The 26,563-nt window shown below is 41.2% G+C and overlaps 3 protein-coding genes and 2 long non-coding RNA genes across 6 annotated transcripts in view; 4 read left to right on the top strand and 1 right to left on the bottom strand.

Annotated features, from left to right (window-relative positions):
- LOC145423790 (uncharacterized) overlaps window positions 1-24,837 on the bottom strand; it is a 44,688-nt gene extending 19,851 nt beyond the window's left edge. Inside the window, exon 1 of the mRNA XM_080296613.1 lies at window positions 24,618-24,837. The gene's annotated coding sequence lies outside the window, so the exon portion shown is untranslated. The remainder of the gene's footprint in view (window positions 1-24,617) is intronic.
- LOC113016285 (phospholipase D1-like) overlaps window positions 1-26,563 on the top strand; it is a 386,460-nt gene that overhangs the window by 319,805 nt on the left and 40,092 nt on the right. The gene's annotated exons all lie outside the window — the stretch shown is intronic.
- Window positions 837-2,446, top strand: LOC145426050 (uncharacterized). Its single transcript, XR_013906824.1, has 4 exons — window positions 837-1,005; window positions 1,435-1,513; window positions 1,713-1,830; window positions 1,920-2,446. It is a non-coding gene; the product is annotated as an uncharacterized LOC145426050 (long non-coding RNA).
- On the top strand, window positions 2,978-3,668 carry LOC145426049 (uncharacterized). Of its 2 annotated transcripts, none has more exons than XR_013906823.1 (3): window positions 2,978-3,191; window positions 3,305-3,467; window positions 3,563-3,668. It is a non-coding gene; the product is annotated as an uncharacterized LOC145426049 (long non-coding RNA). The 2 variants fall into 2 exon arrangements; XR_013906822.1 differs by having other exon boundaries at window positions 2,980-3,191; window positions 3,289-3,467.
- On the top strand, window positions 4,724-18,663 carry LOC145423813 (uncharacterized). Its single transcript, XM_080296697.1, has 2 exons — window positions 4,724-4,860; window positions 16,579-18,663. The coding sequence occupies exon 2, from the start codon at window positions 16,604-16,606 to the stop codon at window positions 17,780-17,782; it is 1,179 nt and encodes a 392-aa protein (XP_080152823.1). The 5' UTR covers window positions 4,724-4,860; window positions 16,579-16,603; the 3' UTR covers window positions 17,783-18,663.

Here is a 26,563-nt window from a genome sequence, read left to right as displayed (position 1 = left end):
GACCAGAACAGCAAAGGACAGATCTGAAGAATGGGACGAAGAAAGTGAAATTGTGACCGAAAGCTGTGGTTCTTGCAAAAATTGCCCACTGTGCTGCTATCAAATACTCAGGCGGTTCAACATGCTGTCTGATGCCTATCGTCTCCTTGGGCTGGCATACAAGTACCTGCTGACCCTCTCCCTCACTCAGGTTGCCTGTGAAAGAACATTCTCTACACTCAAGTTCATTAAAAGCAGACTCCGAAGCAGCCTGTCTGCAAACAAGCTGGAGATGTTTATGCTGATGGCCACTGAAAAGGACATTCTCATGTCATTGGACTCTGACATGGTCATTGACAGGGTATCTGAGAAGAGTGACCTGCTGAGACAACCCGTTCTCACTCCCGACGCGTAAAATAATGACGATTTGTCACGTCCCTTAACTTCTCATGCTGACGCATAAGGTACCCTTCCACGTTTTTATGTGACGCTGTGGGTTGTCAATTCATTCCAATATGAACCCGCTCGCGGCAATCAGAGACGCTTCGAGCAGAGGCTCCAGCCATCCATTTACTCCAATAATAACCCCGTCACAGCGAAACATGAGGCTGTGAAGCACAATCTAACTGGAGAACCGGGGACCCTCTCCGCCAACGGGTTTTTCTCCCTTATTTAATGCTTTCTTTTAATGACATCGTTAACATTTCTCAACAAAAACACGTGAAAGTATCACTGATAATTCAACAATAAAATTGCTTCATGTTGTGGCCATCACACAGTGTTTTCCAAACTGATTCACGATCTGAAAGTGCGCAGATTTAACGTACATAATCCTTTGTTAGGTTTATTATTTTCATTTCACACGTAAAACACATTTATAGATTCATTCACCACTCCTGTTAGTTTTGGATGCGCTCGGCTCCAACCAATCAGACGCAACCTGTGTAAGCAAAGGCTGATGGGAGAACGGAGAGACCCGTTTATAAGAATAAGAAAATGAGGCGGAACTGATTGATTCTAATGCAGGTATGTAAAAAATACATATATTTAAAGTAATACCTTGATGTGTGTTTCAAAGTTTGTTTTTTCATAAAAGCTTCAAAGAAACAGAGGTGACTGAGCTCGGAAACGGTGTAATGTATTTAAAAATGGCTACAGCTACCGTCAGCATGCTTGCTAGGTAACACTACACGTGGCTACTGCAGCATTAGCCATTTAATCCAACGATGATGGATTAAATCTATTACAAACGTTAAAGGACTTGTGTGCTGCAAAATACCCTCACATGGTGCGTAAAGCAGTTTTTGCTCTAAGAGTTCTGCTAGCTCTTTACAAACTGATGATGCTAACGTTAATTGCTAACGTTAACTGGAGCGCCAAGACTGAAAATCATTTGAGTTGCGTTAGTTATGTGTTTATGTCACTGAGTTCTGCAAAAATCTCTTTCCTCTTTAGCTTGAAAATGAGTGATTCAGAGGATCCCGAGCTGGAGGAAGAGCTTCAGGCTGCTGACGAACTCCTTCAAGATATGCAGGTAACATTTTTAGTGGAAACAGTTGTTAAAGAGGGAACACGCTTGTCTAATATTTTGTACGGAGTAAACGTTATGTTATTTGAATTTATTTTTAAAGTTTATGTCAAATTAAGTTGGTTAACTTAAGATGTTTGATAATCTTTGCTTTAATCATAGACTGTATTTTAGGTGTTCCCTTTTTTCCTTGTTAATTGCGTAGAATGATGCACAGAGTGAACCTCAGCCAAGACCAGTGCGCTGGAAAACACGTGACAGACAGGGAGCTTTTATTCCTCAAAGACCATCAACCAGTCGAAGTACTAGTTGCATGCTACGTGGTCAGTGTTCACGCAACCATTGATTTTATCTCCCAACTTGTTTTCACCAAAGAATTTCAGTAAGTAAATATTCTTCATTCCCCCCCCAGTGTCCAGAGAGCAGCATCAATGTCCACGTGAAGAACCTAGTTATGTTGCCAGTGTCAACCCAACAAAAGGTACTTTACCTTCTTGTATATATTGTGATTTCTGTTTACTTTTATATTTGTTGTTATAGTTGAGTTAGGCAGGGCTTTTGTGGAGTCCTAAGAAACATACTGCCTAGAGTGTTTTTCACTTTGTGGAAGAGTTTCTTCCTTTCTTTATTTTTTTTCTGTTAGTGTGTGGAACTGACGTGCTTCGTCAGGAGCTCCTTCAGTTGTTGGAGGATGGAGAAGAGGACGCAGCCATGACTTGTGAGACGTCGTCTGAGTCAGCTGCTACTCACTGGGCGATCAGAAATATGGTGTCCTCGCAAAAGTGGAAAGAGGCCAGGCCTTGTCTTATAGACAATATGTTAGCTACTCTGGATCCACAGTCACACCGTGTGTGTCAGTGTGGCAAACAAGTAGTTGTGAGGTGTCTGGACTGCCTGCCTCTTCCATTCCTTTGTGCTGACTGTGATATTGCAGTTCACACACGCACAACAGAGAGGCAGTAACAGGAGGGTTTTTGCAGCCTTCATCAGAGTTTCACCAGCAAATAGGTACGGTTTTTAAGTCTTATGCATTTCTTGCTATGTACTATGAGTGGGTGCTGTTATTGTATATTTATTGTGTATCAGTTAATTTCTAATTCTTTTTATATATATTGTGTGTTTTAATGTTAGTTCGGCTGTTGCCTGTGCAAAGGCCAGACCATGTGTGTGACTGCCCAGCAGGTAACGTTGAGGTTTCACCCGGCGCAATTGTGGCTCTTGTAACCATAAATGGTAAGTTGCCCTTTTGTCACACACTACATACACAATAGATGTGTTTGGAGGTTTTATTGCAAATTGTGCGTTGCTATCTTGGTTTTAATTACCCTCGGCCCGCAGTATATGTGGGCACCTGTTAAAGGTCATTTGGATTTACCAGACCGCTTTGAAAACAACATGAAAAAAATGAATGCTTTGAGCCATGACTGAATTTATCCTTATCCTTTCTAAAGGCCGTTATAACCTTGCACTGCCAGTGGTGAGCTGCACCAGCTGTGGCCTAATGTGGTCCCCCTCAGTTAAGGACATCCTGGGTAGTGGATATTGGCCTGGCACCTTAAATTTCTGCACCCTGTTTTCAATGGATGTCTTTCAGTCTTTCTATGACATTAAGAAGGCTGCACCAGGGATGTCACTTAAGGCATTTGTCAAAATGCTGGATGAACGAACAGCCCATTTTGGAAGGGTGGGTTTCTAAATTTGCTAAGTTTAAGGAAATTGTGCAAATCAATGTTTATGATGACTGTCCTTGAATATTCTGTTGTATGTCCTCTATGTAAAAGAATGGCCGAATATCAGCTGATGCCTTCAGTAAAAGTTTCTTGGAGTGGAGTGCTGTAAAGTTTGAGGTGGACAGGATGTGCAAGGAGCCATGCTTTAGCTGCCCTGCCTGCACTCCAGACATGCTTGCCGTCTCAGTTGATGGAAACCGCAAGCTTTATCGCTTTCAGTCTAATGCAAGGTACGTTGTGCATTGTGTACATAAGTCAAATATGGATTTGTAGAAAAATGTATTTTGATGTTTCTTTTCAAACAACTGTCACTGTGTTCGTTCAGCACTTCAGAGCAGGGGAACTTTGAAGGTGTCTTCATTGAAAAAGATGAGGAAGTTGCTGAGTTTGTGAAATACATCCAGAGACACACAAATCATGTAAGATACACACACACACACATAAAAAAAAACACCCAGCACGCCCCTGCGGGCGGTTTATCCTTCAAGCTCGGGTCCTCTACCAGAGGCCTGGGAGCTTGAGGGTCCTGCGCAGTATCTTAGCTGTTCCCAGGACTGCGCTCTTCTGGACAGAGATCTCCGATGTTATTCCCGGGATCTGCTGGAGCCACTCGCCTAGCTTGGGAGTCACTGCACCTAGTGCTCCAATTACCACGGGGACCACCGTTACCTTCACCCTCCACATCCTCTCGAGCTCTTCTCTGAGCCCTTGGTATTTCTCCAGTTTCTCGTGTTCCTTCTTCCTGATATTGCTGTCATTCGGAACCGCTACATCGATCACTACGATTAACTATGAATAATTTAATTACTTCCGGAGCTCCGGAAGTAATTACTTCCGGACTTCCGGAGCTCATGAATAATTAATGACCTGTCAGTTTGACGAAAGGGGTATAATATCACTCTCTTTTGGCATTTGCCAGACAACACAAAGATTGGCAACTTTGCCACTGGAGCCCTGTGCTCCTCACAGATGAAAGCAGGTTCACACTGAGCACTTGTGACAGTCTGGAGACGCCGTGGAGAACCTTCTGCTTCCTGCAACATCCTCCAGCATGAGTTTGGCAGTGGGTCAGTTTTGGTGTGTGGTGGCATTTCTTTGGGGAGCTGCACAGCCCTCCATGTGTTCGGCAGAGGTAGCCTGACTGCCATTAGGTACTGTGATGAGATCCTCAGACCCCTTGTGAGACCATATGCTGGTGCGGTTGGCCCCGGGTTCCTCCTAATGCAAGACAATCCTAGACCTCATGTGGCTGGAGTGTGTCAGCAGTTCCTGCAAGACGAAGGCATTGATGCTGTGGACTGGCCCGCCCATTCCCCAGACCTGAATCCAATTGAGGACATCTGGGACATCATGTCTCGCTCCATCCACCAACTGCACCACAAAATGTCCAGGAGTGGGCAGATGCTTTAGTCCTGGAGTCTGGGAGGAGATCCATCAGGAGAGCATCTGCCCAGGTGTTGTAGGGAGGTCATACAGGCATGTGGAGGCCACACAGACTAGTGAGCCTCATTTTGACATGTTTTGAGGACATTACATAAAACCAGATTAATGATTCTGTATTGCATTGATCAAGGAACCAACCCAATAGGAGCTAAAGGAATCCTCTTGACATTACTTCACTCAGTAAGTTTATACTATGTTTAATGTGCATTTTCTTCATCAGTTTAGAACATAACATGTTAGCGCTCCCTGGTTCTTTTTGGAGACAGATCCTGAGACAGCAGGCAGCTTTGGAGAACTCGTGTCAGCTGTGGTCATTAAGGAATACTTTGATTTAATATTGATTTCATGACAACTGTCCTCTGGCACATATTCCTGGATATATATAATGACATAAGTAAACTCCCATTTTAGAATCATTGCCTTCTTTGATCTGACTTATTGCCTCAGACTTTGGCCCTGTGTCCACAAAAGTATAGAAAATCCATGACACTGAGTAAGAGGCCTTTATCATGTTATAAGTGAGAGAGTTTGGTGTAACAGTGGTTGAACATGCCAAATCAATCCACAACATACTGCCATCCCCCAGCTGTAACCTGCATATGCATCAAACCAAAATCCAGTATCATAGCCACATGATAGACATAAAGATGAGGTTAAAAGGGTTGTCTTGTTTTGCCAGATAGCTTCATCCCAAAAAAGATAGACATTCTTCAAAAACAAAAGTTTGTGAATATTTGCTTTTTTGCCAGGCCTAAACCAACCTGTTAAACTTATCAAATTATTGTCAAAGATACTGTGACCAGGAGATATTTTATTTTGTATTCTTATGATCACAGTTATAAGCAGAAGTATCAATCATTAATCATTTACCATTGTTTGAATCAGTTGACAGAATAATCTTTGAACTACATCTATGTTAATATTAATCTACACAGATTATCAGTACTTTAATCAGTCTATGGTTGTTCTGTACTATTCTTGTTATTTGCTTAAAGCTGTTTTACAGTTCTGGAACTACTCAGAAGCCTGTGGTCCTGCTGGACCCTGGCTTAGGATGTTATCTGCCTCAGTTCTGCACGTACGCCGGCCTGGAACCACATGCACGCACTTATATAACACACGCACGTTCACATACACATTTAGTAATCATAGGAGGGTCGTTTGAGGACAGTTTTCTGATAGATATACTTTCACAAAAGGCACAAATGTAATACACACTTGTTTTCCTCTAAATCTAGCAGTTCATGTCCATATTAGGTAAACTTTTTGACCAGGCCCAAACTGTTATCATTTCCAGTAAGTTCTGATTGTGTGATGTCATCATGTTAATAAAAGGATGAAGATGCCTCCGCCCAGCGGAGATTTTTGATGTGAGACTGTTTTCCCCGCACTTGTGCACAAAGTGTGTAATAAAATCACTATTTTTGTCACCCATACGGAATCAGCTTGTTTTTCCTTCTTAACCAAAAAGAACCAGACGTAACAACTTGGTGCCGAAACCCTTGGGTGGTGTAGAGGAGCAGTGTGCAGCTGTTCCGTGGGTGACAGGGGCGAACGCCAGCAGAGCCTATCTGAGTGACGCCAGGCGACATAATAAGAAAGGTGAGTGCCACCTGTTGATTTTCATCCAAAGGCGCTATATTGGAAGTTAAAACTAAATTTAATTAAAATAATATTCACTCAGTATGGGTTCCTGGTGTTTGTCCATAGTGATTTTTGTAATTGGCGTTTAAAGTTTAAAGTTTAAAGTTTGATTGATAAAGTTATTGATGCTCTGTGTGGAAGCGAATTTTAAGAGGTTATCTGAGGTTAAAAAACTAAGGTTTAAGGTTAAAATACTAAGGTTTAAGGTGAAGAGAATACGGTACAAGGTTAAAAAACACGTTTTAAAAGGTATAAACGGTTGTAGGTGGTCGGATGCCAGCGGCCACCTCGTTAGTGTAGGGTTTTTCGGTTTAATTGAGTTGAGAGACGGGGTCTCGGGCTTCAGATAATTAGACGGGGCCGAGGGCTCCCGTGAGGCTTATAAATTAATTAAATTTACTTTTAGAACGGAAGACGGGGTCTTCTAGGATGCAGTTTGTTCAGCAGGTGGCACTGACCACTACCCGCGGACGCGTGAGTAGTTTTTAGCCCGGAGTTGGCCTTCCGCCGAGGACTTGGGACCCTAGGTTAACAGGCTAGACAATCAATGGTTGACTGTCTTTTACTGCATTTTTGATCGACAGGTCGGGGACCGACCGTTGTCCTTTAACGTGGCTGCCTTGTGAGTTTTAAGTATAGCTGAAGGCGTAGGTGACTGATGCCAGCGTCGGACGTGGAACTTCCTGCCAGCTGCGGGACGCGGCTATAAATTAACTAGAACTTAGTAATGAGGCCGTTTTCAAGGCGGCGTCCTTGAAACGGTAATTGGTGAGCAAGAGCGGGGCTCTGGGCTGAAAGACGCTTTTAAATTGTTCGAAAATTTTAGCAACACCAGCAGAGAAATAGAGAAGTGAGATAAAGTTGTTCTGGCATATGGTGTTTTCTTAGGAATTCGAGCGCTCTCGGGAGGGCGTTCCCGAAGCGTGTAATTGATCAGCAAGGCGGGGCCCTGGGCTTAGATGCTTTTAAATTAGTCAAAAACTTAGGTGTAACGTCTTCTGGTATAAGACGTCTATGCGGGCCCGTGTGTAAATACAATATAAATTATGTGTGAGTCTATATAAAGTGTAAATTACTTGTATAAAACTGTCTGTTAAGTTGTCCTGTGGTTGCAGTGTTTTGAGTGAAAAAAGGAAAAACTCTTTTCTGCTCTCTCTGAGAGAGAGGCTGTGTGTGTGTGAGACAGGAAGTGTGCATGCCCATAGAAGGAAAGAGATGAGGTAAACTCGGTGTAGATAGACCGAAGTAAAAAATAAAAAAGGAAAAGGCTCTCTCTCTCTGTCTCTGTGAGAGAAAAAGGGCGGGGCCGAGCGGGTCCGCGGGAGCGAGCGTGTATGCTGTATAGAGGAGAATGAGGAAAAAGAGAGTGAGAAGGAGCGAGTGAAAAGAGTAACCGAGTGTTTGGTGATTTTTTATTATTTCAGAGGCTCTGGGTAAGAGTTTTGACTATATGGTTTTAATTCTGTGGTTTTGGAGTTGGCGACTTTAGCTGGGAGAGTTGTGAAAAGAGCAGGTTTTTCTTTTGTTGTGATGTTGTGAAGTTAAGTATAAATTCAATAGACTGTGAGTAATCGGTGTTTTTCTGCCTATTGTGCTGCGTGGAAGACATAGAAGTGTAGAAATGTTTGTGGTTTATTTTTGTTTGACGTTTTATAGAGAGTTGGTTGATCCAGGGTGATTTCTCCCGTTTAAGGGAGGAGTTGGATTGTGGTTATGTTAAAGCTTTGCTGTAGGGGTATGAGTGTGAATTTTTGCTGGCTTCGCATGTTTAAATGGATACATAGAAGTGTGTGAGTGAGAAATTGTTATGGTGGGGTTTAAAGTTAGTAAAGAGTCAAACAACGCCCACTGTTTTAAAAAGGCCCAAAACATCATGAAAGACACCTTACATCCTGGCCACTCCCTGTTCGAACTGTTGCCCTAAGGCAGACGGTACAGGGCAATCAGAGCAAGGACTAATAGAATCAAACACAGCTGTTATCCAACTGCAATAACACATCTGAATACTACAAAAATGTCCACCATGCCACTCTGGTGTTAATCTATGCACGGTCTGAAGCATGACTGTGGGAATACTTAGTATGTTAAGTATTCTATCTATTTTATTTATTGAATTTTATTGTTTTGTTTATATTTTGATATGGCTAGGGATGATGTAATGATCGGGGACCATTCTTAATTTCGTTGGTCTCATGACAATGACAATAAAGTTTCTGATTTTGATTCTGATTCTGAAATCAACCCTCCTCAAGAGTTCAATAATTTAGGCAGTTCTGTTTATACAAATACTAAATGTATGTTTAGTGTCTTCATACAGGTGGTTTTTTCTTAATCTGGAAACCTGAGTACGGCAGCAGAAGACAGGCCAAGCTGTGGCTAAAATTCACGGCTGGACACCAGAGTTGTCCCCACCCCTCCCGGAAAAACAAAAAAGAGAGAATGTAGTTTTAGGCAGGTTTTTCCTCGCTGAACTGCTCTGGGTGCTGTGTCCCTGAATCTCACCAGTGTTAAACTCTGGAGAAAAGGAAAAGATGTTCCTGGTAAATGACTGAAACAAATAAAACCACACACAACCAGATAAAGGTATGAGAAGTGTGAGGAACAGACACATGTGCGTGTTAGAGAAATGCCTCATTTGAGAAGAAGTTAAATTAACCCATACACTGCATTTCGTTGCCCCGTACCTGTGCATGTGCAATGACAATAAAGTGGAATTCTATTCTATTCTATTCTATTCTATATACAGACGCACCCACACATGCAATGAAGAAACAGCTTACATACATGTGCACGTACAAGCAAGGTTAAAGTAGCAACACTTAACATACACGTGTTTTTAAATGATATAGTTTATCCACTACTGACGAATAAACTCTCTGGGTTGCAGGACAACAGTTTAACTATAAAAAAAAAAAAAGAAAACACTGGTCTGACCAACCAGGAAGGCACAACAAATCTAGTGGTAAAAGAATCAAATTGTGACATGTTTTCTGCTGATTGATTGATGCAAGTGATTACTAACTGACGGAAAATTACAATTTCTGTGTTTTAAACATGATTTTAAGAATTTTAACGTGTACCTGTGTTGTCCTGTCAGCTTAGTGGGTTATAAGTTGATTATATGGTGAGAAAAAAAACAAAAAAGGGGGAGAGGAGACCCCGTTGTTTCTCCCCTCTCTGGATAACACAGCCAACACAACACAGCCAACACAACATCATTTTCCTGTTCGCCTGTTTTGTTTTGTTTTTGTTTTTTCTGAAAGCCAAAGCTGACCTGGACTCCTACCCTCCCCTCTACCATCGTTGCCCTCTCCGCGACCATCTTTGACTCTTTGACCCCTGAAGGCCACAATAGCTGGACTCACAACAACAACTTGAGGATGTCAACAGTGCTGCAGAAAGAGAATGCTAAAGCGTCAGCTGACAGAGCTGTGACGAGACGCGCATTAAGCCTGGAGGAAAAGGGAGGGTGAGCAAAAGAATGCTGACCTCTGAGAAGAGCCGAACAGCAGAGCTGCAGAAGGCCGTGGAGCAAAGTAAAGACAACATAAACAGACTCCGATCTGACGTGGAAGGAAAAGACTCTGAGGTTTTTGCCCTCAGTAAGAAACTGAGCACGGCTTCGGAGGAGCTGGTTGCTAGTTGAACTCATCAGTCAGACTTGGAGTTTCACATACAGGACTGGAAATCAAGTGGAAGCTTGCTGGAGCAGGAGGTCGTGAGACATGACGCAAAGCTCCAACAGCGGGAGCAAACCCTGAAAGAGTTACAGAAGCGAAAGGGTCAAGTTACATGGAGAAGATGCCGACAGCTGCAACAACGGATGCAAACAGACCCAAAGAGGAGGACAGGACCCCAGGGCAGGCTTCAGGCCATTGGTTTACCTAAACTACAGAACAGGAAGGTGATGAACACAAACATACACCAACACACAAATTTCTGCATGCGCCAACTTAGAATGAAGAGAAACACACACATGAACACTTATGCACTCGTTGAGGGAGTGAAAACTGATACACACCCATGCACCAAACTCAAAATGTTGATTTAATTCACTAAGAAGTGACACATAATGCTCCAAGCTGCTGCAATGAAGAATGCTTTACTGACAAAGGCTCAATGCTGCACACAACAAAGTCAAAGATAGAATTTGCTATAATAATAAGCCCGGAGGGCATTTGTGTGGTCTGGGGAGCAGAGTTCGGAGCGGTTTGGTTATGAAAACGATGCCTGTGCGAGATATCTGGGGCTTAAGGCCTCGACCTAATTGTTTATTGTACACTAAAAAGAAAAGAAACAGCCTGAGCAGTGGTGCAGAGTGAAAACGATGAATTAACAGTGTGAGTCTTATTTTAAAGCGCCACATCATTGTGATGGAGATTTAATAAAGGAGGAACACACGGACAAAGAAGAAGAGAAAGGGGGGGGCAGCCCTTGAACACGATTGCCTGAGGTATTAAAGTTCTGTACTAAATTCTGGTTTCCAGTGTGAGAAAAGTCACGCAGTGCTAGTAGTAGAGTTAGGTTGAGTGATGATTCTAAATTACTGTAAGTAAATCATCGTACACCCGTTCAAGTTGCATGATAACTGGGATCTAGACTTTGTTGAACTCTAGGCAATTTGAGCAGGTAAAATTTGAGTGACCAAGTAGCAGTTGAATAAAAGTCATTGAATAAGTGTTAAGATAAACTGGCAGAGTTAAGAGCACTAAAACATTTCAAGAGCTCAAATTACTTAATATGGAAATGGTTCAATTTTGTTTCACGAACACAAAACATATAGGTTTAGGAATAAAATAAAGGTTGAGGTGTTGATTTGACTCTGTTTAGGTTTAGGTGGGTATTTTTACTGATAGGAGGAATATTCAGTGTGAATGGTTAATAAAAAACATTTGAGTATGTTGAATTTAGGCATGTTAAAGTGCATAAAGTGCAAATTGGGTGGTTTTATTTAGATTTTCGGTGTATTGAGGAGGTGGAATTATGTGGTGATGACTGACTGATTCTGTCAGTTAGGTTTGGGTGGCTGTTGTTTTTGTTTTAAATAGAGGGAGTTTTAGGAAACACGGACATGTCCGAAAGGGGGCCCATGATTTTTGTAACAGTGCACTCAAAGAAAACCTGTCAGGTGATTTTGTTTTGTTTTTGAGTTTTCAGGAGCTAATAATCAGCTCTCTTTTTCTCATTTTTGTTCTAAGCAGGCCTGCAACAGTGAATAACAGCACAAATTATCCAGCTACCGGTGGGGATCTGATTAGGTCGCAAGTCCCTGTCTAAAGGATTGTCGTGATTCAATCCAGTCAAAACATAAGGAACTATTTTCCGATGGAAAATAAAAATGAAGGAGCCCAGTTTGAATAAATTTGGACAAACAATTTGCTTTTACTAGAGAAAGTTTCTGTTTTATTGAGTGGGTTGAGAACTGATACATAGATGACTGAATTAGTATTGTTTTGGGGAACGTGTTACCAGGAGCAACTAGGATCCTGCAGCCAGAGTCGAAATGACTGAAATTCAATGAGGGAAGCTAGGAGACTTTTGTTTTGTTTTATTTTGGGGTTTTTGAACTATGGGGAAGGTTTTACCCTGCCACCAAGTTTTAGAGTTGGTAGTTATTCTTTACCTATAAGAGAAAGAATATTCAGTGACAAGTCCTAAGACCCGGGCGTCTGCATTTTTGTTTTTGTTATTTTTCATTTTATTTTGTTTTATATTTTGAACAGTGCACTGATTTTTGTTTCTGGATCTTTTCTTTAAGCAGATCTGCACATCGGAAATTACAAGCATTACACGTCGGCGAGAAAATTGTTGTAAGTGAGTTTCTCCTCATTGAAATGGGTTCTGGAGGAAACACTTATGGGGGCAATTAGAAACGAGAATCCCTCTCTAAAAGAGGATTCAGCGAGGTAATCCAAATTCAAATTCTTGTTTTCTTTTTGAGATGACGTCATTTTGCTGAGAGTGGAAACTAAATGCGACGACAGGTTCCACTATCAGCAAAGAAAGGATGAATGGAGGAATGAATGGATGAAAGACTGGAAATAAAAACAAACTGACTGACTGGTAAAAGATGACAAGACTTGACCATGACTCAAGGTTAACTACCTCCACCTCGATAGGACAAAAGGGTGGATGAATCTATGTGTTTCTTTCTACAGGAGCAGAAAGATGACAGCGACATCTGAGATTGCACGACGATTTAACTTTCTGTGTATGTGAAATTGTGTGTACACACCTGCGTAGCGTTACTATTTACATTTTTCTTCCCTACAGGGGTACAGTTTTTAATGTTTTTCTATTACAGGATTTCTGGGCGGATGTGTGAAGAAACGGTGTTTATGGGTTAGGAGTCGGTGATGCTATTACACTGTATTCTGGTGAGAGTGTTGGGGGAGACACACCCTATCTTGAAAACTGTGATTCTTTTACAGGAAATGTTTTTATAGCACCTATGGACTGTGGATGCCTGACTGCGGTCAATGTGCTGCTAATGTTTGCTTTACTTTGTTAAGAATGCGTGAGAAGGGTGCAGTAGAAAACAGACAAGTGACATGAAAACAAGTAATAATAACAAATAACAAATTTGGGGACAGTTTAACCTAGAGCCCACTAACTGGCCATTAGGGGTTCTCTCTCTCTTGGAGTAACATTGCCCAAAAGGTGAATAAAACAAATTGCGGCAATAATAGTGATTTAATGATTGGAGAAATCTGAACATGATACTTGTCTGTTGTGCTGAGTATTTTATTACTCTTATGATTTGCAGGTGGTTGTAAATAAGCTGTTTGCTTTAACAGGTTTGCTTTTTAGCTGAATTGCAAAATACAACTAGAACGATTAATTGAGACTAATGGCAACTAACCTTAGGGTTACGTGCATGCACGCTTACACACATAAGCATGGCATAGGATTGGAATAAACAAAGTCAACAACATTAGGTTAGGAGAGCCAGCGCAGGAGAAGTGTTGGTTTTCTGTCTCTTGCAGAAAAGGGAACAGACACCAGACGGGGACACGGAGATATGGGGATCCTTCACAGCAACTGGGGTCAAGTGTCATGGCCTTGGGGCTCCTTGAGAAGATGAATCCCATAACCACAGCGATAACCAGGAAGGGATTGGTGAAATCTAGGAATACCAGAGACCAACGAGGTTCGAGAGGCTTTTGGGCAAAAAGGGGGACACGGCGGTGACAACGGACAACAAACACACAGATCTTTGTTTGAAAGTGTGGCAGAATAATCCCCAGATCTGTGTAACGACTGAAGGGTGGTCTACCCCGGAAGTCGAAGAATGAAGAATCCGAGGGCGTTTCTTCACTCCAAGAGGAGGTGGCAAGGTGGCCTGAAGCGTGACAGGCTGAAACTCGAGTCTGAAGATAAAAGAACAGCTGGGTTGTGGGAAATTGGAAAACAACGGAGGTGTTAGGGTTGAGGAGTGTAATAACGTGTTTGTTTGGTTTGGAGACAAATCCAGGTGTGAGTTGGGCTGGCAAGCCAGCCCAAAGAGGAGGAATGTGACCAGGAGATATTTTATTTTGTATTCTTATGATCACAGTTATAAGCAGAAGTATCAATCATTAATCATTTACCATTGTTTGAATCAGTTGACAGAATAATCTTTGAACTACATCTATGTTAATATTAATCTACACAGATTATCAGTACTTTAATCAGTCTATGGTTGTTCTGTACTATTCTTGTTATTTGCTTAAAGCTGTTTTACAGTTCTGGAACTACTCAGAAGCCTGTGGTCCTGCTGGACCCTGGCTTAGGATGTTATCTGCCTCAGTTCTGCACGTACGCCGGCCTGGAACCACATGCACGCACTTATATAACACACGCACGTTCACATACACATTTAGTAATCATAGGAGGGTCGTTTGAGGACAGTTTTCTGATAGATATACTTTCACAAAAGGCACAAATGTAATACACACTTGTTTTCCTCTAAATCTAGCAGTTCATGTCCATATTAGGTAAACTTTTTGACCAGGCCCAAACTGTTATCATTTCCAGTAAGTTCTGATTGTGTGATGTCATCATGTTAATAAAAGGATGAAGATGCCTCCGCCCAGCGGAGATTTTTGATGTGAGACTGTTTTCCCCGCACTTGTGCACAAAGTGTGTAATAAAATCACTATTTTTGTCACCCATACGGAATCAGCTTGTTTTTCCTTCTTAACCAAAAAGAACCAGACGTAACAATACGAACCTATTGATTGAAACAGAATAATCCATTGAAGCCTCCATCATCATCCACGATCACTGTTACTGTTCAGATTATTTTATCTCTGTTTTCCTCTAGAATGTTTTGAAAATCAGCATTTGAGTAAAACTATGAGATGTCGAGTGCAGGGAAGATATTATTGATCGATCAGATTCATGAATGTGTTAGGTACTTAAGCCACAATTAGAGAGTGAAACAGAGACTGACACTGGTTGAAATGCATAGTAAATATTTTATTTTGAACTTTTATGCTGAACTACAAGCTGTGAACTGTGCGATCTCTGCGACCTGTGGTGCCTGGTTTACTGTGTCTAAAACTGCGCAGGTTCCCATGTGTCATCCCACACTTTGCCACTGTCAGGAGAAAAACATAACAAACAACAACGACAACCACACACAAAATAGGACAATTTAGGTTGTGACATATGACAATTTTTTAGGATAAAATATCTTCTATATTCATGTCATGCTTTATATGCCTTCATTGTAATATAAATTAATCAAATCAAGTCAGAGAGTATTAATATATGAAGCAGACGTCAAGCAGGACCACAGCAGCAGCCACGATCCATTGGAACCTGCTGGATGAGAGAGCACAGAAACTCCAGGGAAGAAGTTTAGTTAGTAACATGCATGAACTGCATTACTGAGACATGTATGTTTACAGATGGTGATGAGGAAGAGGGGGAGAGTTTTCAGTAAAAGGAGACGTGACTGCATCTTCAACCAATACTGAGCCTGCATAACCCTGAAAGAGACAGAGAGAGAGGGGGGGGACGACACTAACCCCCAGCAGTCTGGTCCTATTACAGCATAACTAACGGCTGAGCTGAACCAGCCCTAACTATAAGCTCTATAAATAAGTAAAGTCTTATGCCTACTCTTAACCCTAGAACACTATCGCTGGGTGATTTACACCCGAGAAAATACATTTACATGATTTCTCTCTCCTGCAGCTGTTTGCGTGTCGAGGAGCCTGTGCCATCACCAGGGAAGTCTCAAATGTCCCAGGAATGGGTGGACCAAAGACCAGCTTTCCAGAGTCATTATTTTGTTTTAGGAGTCTTATTTTTCATTTTGTTAGACATGGCACAGTTGAAAGTAAAAGAAGACCACTCTAATTTGTCATGTGTTGTCATATTTTGATATATTTGATTACTTTTCATTGGTTATATTATACCTGGTATAAATCACCCGGCATTAGTGATCGTGTTACTATTTATAGCGATAGTGTTCTAGGGTTAAAAGTGTTGACCATGTCCACCTCCAAAACTCATAATGGACTTTGGAGGTGGACAGCTATCAAGCTCCTCACAGAAGAAGACAATTTACTTTAGTCCAAATACATGAATTCAAATTGAGTTGATAACTATTTATCAACTATATGAATGTCTGTTCCCGTCCAACAAAGTTGTTACTACATACCATGTTGAGCAAGGCTTCCACTTGACTTTAACTTCGTCTTTTTCCTGAAAAACATGATATAAACAAACAATTAATTAAGAAAGACATGCAAGTTGCATACAAAAAGGAGCTTATAAACATTTGTGTACTATTGAATGGCTCAATATATTATACAATTAGTTTACAAAAACATAAGAACCACTACAATGCTTGTACTGGCAGCATCGAGTGCATGTCAGCAAAGCCTGAAATCCTGACTCAGTGGCTGAATTAGTGAAGATTCATCAAATACAAAAGCTTATGGATAGTCAGTCAGGCACAGTTCAAATCCGGGAAGTCCAAAGACGCAAACAAATCTGCACAACAGCAGGCTAAATTACTTACATTTACAACTCTCCTGTCTACTATCTCTTCATATTTGAAAATCTTCTGTGTACGGTGTTTTCGGCATTCTGAAAAATAACAAATGAAATATTTACATGAGTTCTGTAAAACTGGAAAAAATGCAAAAATTAAGAAAAAGAAATCTTAACAAACTTAACGAACCTGTCATGTGTTTCGTACATTTACAATACCATAACGTCTAACCTTTCCTTGTCCTTTTTTTGTTTGGGACATCCGAGGTGTACACCGTAGAAATTGAGGGAGATGCAGGATGTGGAGATGGAGAGGAGGATGCAGGAGAAAGCAGAGATGAAGAGGAGGATGCAGGAGGAAGCAGAGATGAAGAGGAGGATGCAGGAGGAAGCAGAGATGAAGAGGAGGATGCAGGAGGAAGCAGAGATGGAGAGGAGGATGCAGGAGGAAGCAGAGATGGAGAGGAGGATGCAGGAGGAAGCAGAGATGAAGAGGAGGATGCAGGAGGAAGCAGAGATGAAGAGGAGGATGCAGGAGAAAGCAGAGATGAAGAGGAGGATGCAGGAGGAAGCAGAGATGGAGAGGAGGATGCAGGAGGAAGCAGAGATGAAGAGGAGGATGCAGGAGGAAGCAGAGATGAAGAGGAGGATGCAGGAGGAAGCAGAGATGGAGAGGAGGATGCAGGAGGAAGCAGAGATGGAGAGGAGGATGCAGGAGGAAGCAGAGATGGAGAGGAGGATGCAGGAGAAAGCAGAGATGAAGAGGAGGATGCAGGAGGAAGCAGAGATGAAGAGGAGGATGCAGGAGGAAGCAGAGATGGAGAGGAGGATGCAGGAGGAAGCAGAGATGGAGAGGAGGATGCAGGAGGAAGCAGAGATGAAGAGGAGGATGCAGGAGGAAGCAGAGATGAAGAGGAGGATGCAGGAGGAAGCAGAGATGGAGAGGAGGATGCAGGAGGAAGCAGAGATGGAGAAGAAGATGCAGGAGGAAGCAGAGATGAAGAGGAGGATGCAGGAGGAAGCAGAGATGGAGAGGAGGATGCAGGAGGAAGCAGAGATGAAGAGGAGGATGCAGGAGGAAGCAGAGATGGAGAGGAGGATGCAGGAGGAAGCAGAGATGGAGAGGAGGATGCAGGAGGAAGCAGAGATGAAGAGGAGGATGCAGGAGGAAGCAGAGATGGAGAGGAGGATGCAGGAGGAAGCAGAGATGGAGAGGAGGATGCAGGAGGAAGCAGAGATGAAGAGGAGGATGCAGGAGGAAGCAGAGATGAAGAGGAGGATGCAGGAGGAAGCAGAGATGAAGAGGAGGATGCAGGAGGAAGCAGAGATGAAGAGGAGGATGCAGGAGGAAGCAGAGATGAAGAGGAGGATGCAGGAGGAAGCAGAGATGAAGAGGAGGATGCAGGAGGAAGCAGAGATGAAGAGGAGGATGCAGGAGGCTGACAGAGGAAGATGTTGGTACAGGCTCTAAATGAAGAATAAATTCCTCGTTTAGAGCCTCTGGGTCTGGGACTGGTCCAGCATCCACTCTGTCAGCAGAGGATGGTCCAGCTGCTGGTGGAGAACTTTTAGCAGGAGGTGAAACTTGTAATTCTGAAAAATTTTAAATATTAAACATTCATTAAAATGGGTTGAAAAAATGTACAGTACACATAAACACATAATAAGTAGTGATTTGCATGTTTTCAGTTAAGTTTTTACTAAAGTTACAACTTGTAAATATTGGCATCAAATAAGTCATCTCACACACTCACTGACCCAAATCATTCAGTACAAGTGCCCTCGGGGGTAGTGTGACATCTGTAGTGCTTTTCTACATTGTACATTAATAAATTAATGAGTGTGACTATAAATCCAGATAGATAATGACTTTTTCCTCTGATGACACTACTTTCCTGACTTTGTAGTGAATAACATTTGACACTTCAAGCTAGTACTGTGACTTAGGAGTTTTGTACAATGGTGATGCTAACTACCTCAGGGAGGTAATCAGGTAACCTCTTAAGAAGTATATAAGTTATTTAAGAATCTTGGTGTTCATATTGGCAACATTATATAACATTTGTTATACTAGAAAGTCTCGAAGAGAATTATCAGGTCTGGTTTTTGTGAGGATTTTTAAAATTACATTTGTATATACATGAGTGTGAAAGACCATAATATACACACACACACACACACATACAAAATTGTTCAGGTGGGTAACACCAGAGGTTCAGTATGGCTAGCTTTGGTGATGTGACCGACACATGGGGAGGTAATAAGGCAGATATAACACTATTTTCATGTTAGCAACAGGACATGTAGGGCAGCTGTCACCTCACAGCAAGAAGGTTACTGGTCTGAACCTTGGCTGAATAATAGAATAGAACAGAATAGAGTAGAGTAGAATAGAATAGAATAGCTGGTGACTGTTAACTATCCTCATCCTCACCATCTTGTTTGTCTCTATGTACCGCGTGATGATCTGCCTTCTTATCTAGGGTGTACCATGAGTATCACCCAAAGACAGCTAGGATAGGCTACCTGATAAGGACACCTGGTTACAGATAATGGACAAAGCATATCTTACTTCTCAGAAGGTGTTCATAAAGCTTCCTCATCTTCATGAGGATGTCACGTGCAGCACCTTCCGCTGGTTCGATCTGAGTTATCACGTCCCCTACTATACGGCCCTTACGGTCAAACTGTCCAAGAAACAGAATTGGCTGGTAGCCCAGGGCGTGTAGTTTTGAAACCTGCAAGAACAACAAAGAAAAACATGCAGCCAGTCTTTCATGTAAGCAAATTGATGTATAACAAACCTTTAAGTCTCACATCTTTGTTGTTTTATTGTTGTCGATAGTTAAAAAGTATTTATGGTGACCAAACCTGTAAATGTATGATAAAATCCATCTTGAAATGTTTTGTCTCTCAGTTAATAGCCGATTAAATTAAAAATCAGAAGTAGCTTGAATAAAAATAGTTTTTAACAAGTTTTTTCTAGTTGGATGTCTTTAGTGTGATGATATTATTCTGATGTGAATAACTTTTTTATTTATGCTCTTTTATAAATTAATATTTTATGTGTATATACATGTCTTGTTAGTTTCTTACTTCATGATATACAAGAAAACATTGACAACTGTGATTAATAAAGAATTGTCTACCAGACCAACCACTTATTAGATCAGAACATTTAAACTTACTGACAACTGGGCTGAATTAACCACCCTGCTCGCATTTCTGTTTTTTTTAACAGAGGCAGCCCAGTTACTGTTTTTAAACTGTTCCTGTTTTTTTTTCAATCCCTCCTTTAGGTTCAGGCTGCCCAGGCATCCACTGCATGTCTTCCTGTTGCAGGTGTTTGGGGCCTGACAGGAAGGGCATGGTTTGGTTTTTGGCTTTGTCATTTCTGCAAATGAAAATGGAACATGTAGGGATTATTTCAGGTCTGTTTTGGTGAAACGATTACAAAAATAATTTATGACCAAAGAAATTACTTATATTACGAGGCAGTATTACACCATATTTAGAAAAAAAAATCAATTACGAGATTAAAGTCGTTAATATTGAGTTAATTACGTGAATAGGGTTAAAAAAAAAAACCTGAATTGATTACAGAAAAGATACATTGCTAAAATAGAGCAGTACTAACATTAGCTGGGTGGCCAAGCAAGTGTCTTACACATGAGAATACATCACAAAAAAATTAAATAAACTTTTGCAGAAGTAGTTCTCTTGGTACACAGACTGCTCTGTGAAAACATTTCAAGTTTAATATCAGTTTAATATCACTGAAATTAATATTTCAGTGAACATGCAAATTACCCACAGTTTATCACAACTTACTTAGCTAGGATCTGCCTCGTGTCCAGTCGAAAACTTCGCTGCAGGACCGTGAGTTGAAAGATACATTTACTACGACTCCCAAGATTCATTGCAGTAAAAACCATCCAATCGCCTTGCTTAAGATCTGTTGACGTGTCGCTAAAGGCGCGCTGTAGATAAATATTGCAATGTGTAAAAAATAAAATACTAAAATTTGCAATTTTTAATTACATAATTAAACACTGGGCCAGTTTAATTTCGTATTATCGCTGGTTATTATTTTAGAGTAAATAAAGGAATAACGGGTAGCACCAAGCTGTTGTTATCTTCATTTCCATAGCGACGGCGGTTGAGGATTATGGGTAGTGTGCAGTTACAGGATTAGTGCGTCTGCGTAAATTGGTCTGATTGGCTGGAGCCGAGCGCATCCAAAACTAACAGGAGTGGTGAATGAATCTATAAATGCGTTTTACGTGTGAAATGAAAATAATAAACCTAACGAAGGATTATGTACGTTAAATCTGCGCACTTTCAGATCGTGAATCAGTTTGGAAAACACTGTGTGATGGCCACAACATGAAGCGATTTTATTGTTGAATTATCAGTGATACTTTCACGTGTTTTTGTTGACAAATGTTAACGATGTCATTAAAAGAAAGCATTAAATAAGGGAGAAAAACCCATTCGCGGAGAGGGTCCCCGGTTCTCCAGTTAGATTGTGCTTCACAGCGTCATGTTTCGCTGTGACGGGGTTATTATTGGAGTAAATGGATGGCTGGAGCCTCTGCTCGAAGCGTCTCTGATCGCCGCGAGCGGGTTCATATTGGAATGAATTGACAACCCACAGCGTCACATAAAAACGTGGAAGGGTACCTTAGGCGTCAGCATGAGAAGTTAAGGGACGTGACAAATCGTCATTATTTTACGCGTCGGGAGTGAGAACGGGTTGGCTGAGAAAGCTCCTTTTGTAACCTGGTGAGGTGAAATAAAAATGAGCAAAACATTCCTAATTATCTATTGTTAATATTAAATTCAGCTTTATTGTTTTTGCCTAAATGAATACGTTTAGTATCTACCTTCACTTCAAACAAGTCAAGTGATTGGTAAATGCTTAGAATTTGTCCATCTTAATAGATAGAATAAATATGAGATTGGATTATTAGGCATTTATAAACATATATTCTTACAGTCTTAATCTGTCATTGTTTCATTTCAGATGCTGTCAGTCATTTTAGGAGGACTGAAGTGTGTTCATTTTAAGTAAGTACTATATGGAATATGATTCAACCATTTTTCTAGAGTAAGCATACCAGTACTGTCATCGTCTGAAAAAATCTATTAAGTACAATTCTTTCTCAACCTTCACTGTCTGTCCTTTCACTTCATAAAGGTGTCCATGTCTTAAGATATGTTCAGTGTTGCTGCTGTGGAAGTGTTGTAGGTGACCTTTTATTGATGAGTGAATAGTCTTTGGTGATACAATTCAATCATAATCTGTCCTTTATAGATTTTAATATTCATCTAATCTTTATTCCTTTCTGTCCTGTTTGTCAGGGTCTGATCATACATTGTTTGTTTAAGAGGTTCAAGACCATTCAACTTTTTAAGTTCATCATTGTAAGTACTAGTGTATATGATTTCTCTAATTCCTTTCTGGAATAAAGATGCCAGTACTGTGATCATCTGAGCAAGTCCATCAATTGCCATTCACAGTTCTTTGTCCTTTCACTTGTGTCCTGTTTTTCAGGGTCCCATATAATTTCTTCAGAAGTAAGTACTGTATATGATGCCAGTATTTTCCCATATTTTCTAGATACTGTATTAGTACTGTGTGTAAAATGCCATCAAAAACTCAATTAAGTGTTATTCTTATTCTTCTTTCTCACCTTTCTTTCTCTGTCTCCTTTCATATTTAAAGCTTGCTGTGTTAACAAAATATATTGTGCTACCATGCTGTTTTCTATTGTTTTGGTAAATAAATACTTTATGAAAATATCCCTAAATCTGTCATTTATTAATTTTAATATTAATTAATGATCATGTCTCACCTCTAGTGTTCTTGGTCTTAATTTCAGGTTTCTACCATGTGTTGTAGATAGCTCAGGAGGTTAACTCTACCAAGCAGTCTTTTTGTTTCCACTATGTACTGTTTAAAATCCCAAATAGGGAGAATGGTGTATGTTTAACTTTATCAGATTGATACATATATACCAACAAGGCAGTGTACATCAAAGCAGTTGTTTTCATGCAAAGGCTTTATGGTTTTTCCTATAGCGATTGACAGACCACGTGACTTTGCGCATTGCATGCCGGGAACTCCTGGCAAAACAATCCAAGTACCGCATCAAATACAAGCATTTGCAATTGCAGCACCGCAAAACGTTCATTCTCCGCTTCCAATACCTTCTTGTTTTTTCTTTGCCGCACAAAAAAGGTATGTACAAAACGACGGAGAACAATGCCGGTCCGTACAAAGACAGACTCGACGAAAAGACAAAGAAAAGATACGAGGAAAAATCAAAGGAGTGAAAGGGTCAGACCCTTACGAGCACACAGAGGGACAAAAGACGTTAGCGTGCTGCCCAACTTTCACCACGCTCAGATTTATAATTATACGCTTCTTGGAGTGAGTGCATACACTCATGAAGATTAGTAACTTCAGGTCACTGCAACAAGCCCAGGTACAGTTTACCGACGGATGGGTACAGGACCTTGAAATGCACCGAAAGACCATCGTACGAACAAAGGTAAGTTTACCTTTGTTCGTCTCACAAATCGTCTTCATAAATACACATTCGTTAACCGTGTATTAATATAACCTTTGAGCTCAACGGTAATTAATTAGTAGTGGAAAAATAATTGTAATATTTGAGCCATTTCTGCTGTCCAACTACTTCTTACAAAATACATTTTTAATGTTAATTAGATTTTTTTTACGGCATAAATAAAGGTTATATAAAAGTCACTGCCACAGACTGATTGCGGCTTCTACCTTGTTACACTAATGTTGCTTGTAGCTCAGTATGACTTAATGTCATCCATGAGGGATGCATTTGACATATGTTTCACATATTATAGCCCAACAAGTTACTTATAGCAATTTAAATACGAGCAATCAGTTTCTTTGCAAATACCGGAAATCAGTTTTTGGCAGACAATCAGTTTTTGGCACCACACCGGCTATTGCAGTTAATAATACAGCAGCTTCTTGCCATTTTTTGTGTTTCTTTTTATCGCTGTGTAACTGAGTTCAATTGAAAGCCTGCATGCGCTAGTACCGCTTGCCAAAAGTTCCCAGAATCCTTTGCGGTTTTATCCATGAATGACGTCACATTTTTGGTGGGCCGGTCTCCAGTCAAAATGCCCGGGCCGATTTTTTGTCCCAGTCCAGCCCTGCCTGCCCTCCAGCACTATCCACAGCAACCCCTCAACAGCAACATTGTACCCATCAGGTAAAGCATCGGCTACGTTTGCTTTGCCTTGTTGCCCACATTAGATTCTTGATGAAAGTGTGTTGTTGTTATTCAGCCTGGTTCAATGTGCCCCTTTTTAACTTTGAGCACCCGCCCCTTTAAACCTCTCTGCACGGCCCTGCCTAACAGACCTACACCTTAGTTCACAGATTCACTTTGTCTAAGGTTGATTTCTGGGATTTCACACAACCCAGGATTCAGATCGTGAATCCATGATGGGCTTGGATTTACATCATTATAAATGAAATGTGCTCTACTTGGAAGCAGCCGGCCCCGCCCCTTTTGACGGGTTGTGTGAGACTTTAAATCATCAAACTGTAAATTATAAATTTAAATTGTTATTGATCCTTTACCCCGAGTCCTAAAGTGTAGATTTATTTTCTTACTCTTCTTATATTTATTGTTTGTTTACTTGCACCGCTGTAACTGCAGCCTCGTCGTCTCGTCTCTCTATATGCTGGACTGTCTGTAGCGGAGATGACAATAAAGTTTACTTTGACTTCAGCAGCGCGCAGGCGCACCGAGGGCTCTCGCGCTCACTTTATAGAATGTAGAAAAAACATGGGTGCAGATTATAAGTCTGTATCATAATATCTGTTTGTTGTTTTTATTTTGTTTTGCGAGTTGGTTATTAGATGCCGCTCCAGCCAGCCAGAGACTCCCCGCCGCCCCGCCCTCTCCTCCCTGTGCCGCCAGCAGCAGGCGCACCTCGCAAACGGAGGGCGCCCTTACTCCCAGCAAATGGCTGATAGAAAACCGATCGGTGCCTACGAATTTCCCAATATGCGCTGGCATGACGTCGGGGAAGCATGGGTACGACCGATTCTTTTATTTTTTTTCTTGCCCGTGATGCCCCCCCCCCCACCACGATGCATTCTATTGGTTTGCACACTTACACACACCCAGCTGTGGTTTCCTGTTTTGCTGGACTCTGGAGAGCCCCGCCTTTAACGCTCTTCTCTCACAGAGAGCAACAGAAAACTTGGAAAAACTCCAGATTGACTGAACTCAGTTCAAAGTTACCTTGACACCTTTAGATGTGAGACGTAGTGATGGTCCGCTTGAAGCTGACGCTCCGGTGCGTGTGTCAGAAAGATCAACGCGCTGCTTCAGAAGCACCGTGTCGAGGCTTGATTCGTTTGGCCAGTCACGTGATCAGTGACGTCTGAAGCTTCGTTTAGAACGTACCTTTTTTTAAATCGAACTTTATTGAAACACAATGAGTATACAACATACAAACAGATGAAGTTTACAAAAGAACAGAACATGAACATACAGAACCAGGAGTAAAAAATGATGATATGAGTAGGCGAAAAAAATCAACATATAAATATTGTTCTGAGAGGCTTTTTGTTGGTTGAGTCTGAAATTGATTGTATGTACAATTCATATCCTTATAAAAAGGCAGAAATATGGTGTTTTATTAATAAACTTACATTTATGGATATAAAATAGCTAAAAGTATTAACAAATATTTTATAAAAAACATTTATCATTCTTCCTGGGGAACTTAAAGAAAAAGAATAAAACATTTTCCCATCGTAAAGAAAACTCCCTTAAAATATGGACAATAACAAAACTGCTAAATTCTTCCAGAATCTCTGTGTAGAGGAACCAAAAGAGATGTGCCACAGTTTCTGGATGATCCCCACAGAAAGTTCAATTAGTATTTATGTCTCTTTTAAATGTTACCATATAGTGACTGGCTGGGTCACATTTATGAAGAATTTTATATGAGATTTCCTTCACCTTGTTCACAATTAGATATTTATGGGATCATCCAGACTGTCTTCCAGGTGATATCTGGAACATGTCGGTTCCAGTAAGATATTCTATATATGGGAGAGACATGATATCTTCTTGGAATAAACTACGTATTCTCTTATTGCTGTTACCAAGTTCCTGTGAAAAGCAGATTTTTCCCACTGCTGACTCAGCTGGATCAGGGAGAGTGACTGAGGCAGATATTGAGCTGTCAGTGTTTTTATATAACATTAAAGTCCCTGAGGGTATGGCACCAAGCACCATTGAGAATTCCCCAACACTGACGGGAAAATTATATAGTGTAAGGAATTCATTGTAAGTAAGTAGTACTCCCTCGTTAAATTTTAAAACTTAGTAGCGGCCGCCATTGTTGGCAGCTGAAATTTGGCTGGGCCGCGCTATGAATTCTGGGATATGGTGGGCCACGAAGGACACACCCGACCCATCCTTCAAACTCGGGGGAATGAAGGACGCATTTGAAGGAGTCGAGGAATCGGGACAGCCTTCGTCGCCTGGCTGTGACGTCATCGGCCTTCAAATGCGGCCTCCGGAGGATGCAGCCGACGTTTTGGGACACAGCTTGTGTGTCTTTGTTGGTCATGTGACCTCCCAGGGACTACACATGGAAACGAGCAGTTTAGCTCAAATCTGGCAGGTTTCCATCGTCTGTTTTTGTCCTGATGTCCATGAACATGAACACTGTCCCTGTCAAACACGTCCAGATAATCTGATCCAGTGTTGTTCTTCTTCTGTGGTGTTTGTGATGGAGCAGCAGATCCTGATGTCCTCCACCAAGGGGGCAGCAAATTCAGCTGACTGTCATCATTTATTAAAAAGATGTAACAATGTGACATAATGCAATATAATAGTGTCAGTTACACATTGTGGGTTGCACTGTGGCCAGAATGGACATTACCTCCTGCCTAATGGAAGCTGTCAGCCATCCTGCAACCATGAATTAGATAAGCAGAAGTGAAGGGATTGTTAACAACAATTTAATAATAAAATGTAATGTGATAGTTGCACTTTATTAGCTCCCCACAATCGTATGAATAATAACCATGAATGCACTGCATGCTCATAGCAAGTTCTTTAGGTTTAAAGTGAGATCCTGCTTTAAAGGGCGCTTCATCTGCTGGGAATGACATGTTTCTTCTAGTATGTAAGGCTCAGCCCATCTTACTGGGACTTACTTTTGTAGATTC

This window comes from Astatotilapia calliptera, chromosome 3 (assembly GCF_964374335.1).
Source record: "Astatotilapia calliptera chromosome 3, fAstCal68.1, whole genome shotgun sequence".
Lineage (NCBI taxonomy): Eukaryota > Metazoa > Chordata > Actinopteri > Cichliformes > Cichlidae > Astatotilapia > Astatotilapia calliptera.
The sequence above is the reverse complement of the archived record's forward strand: the minus strand, read 5'-3'. Positions and strand labels throughout refer to the sequence as shown.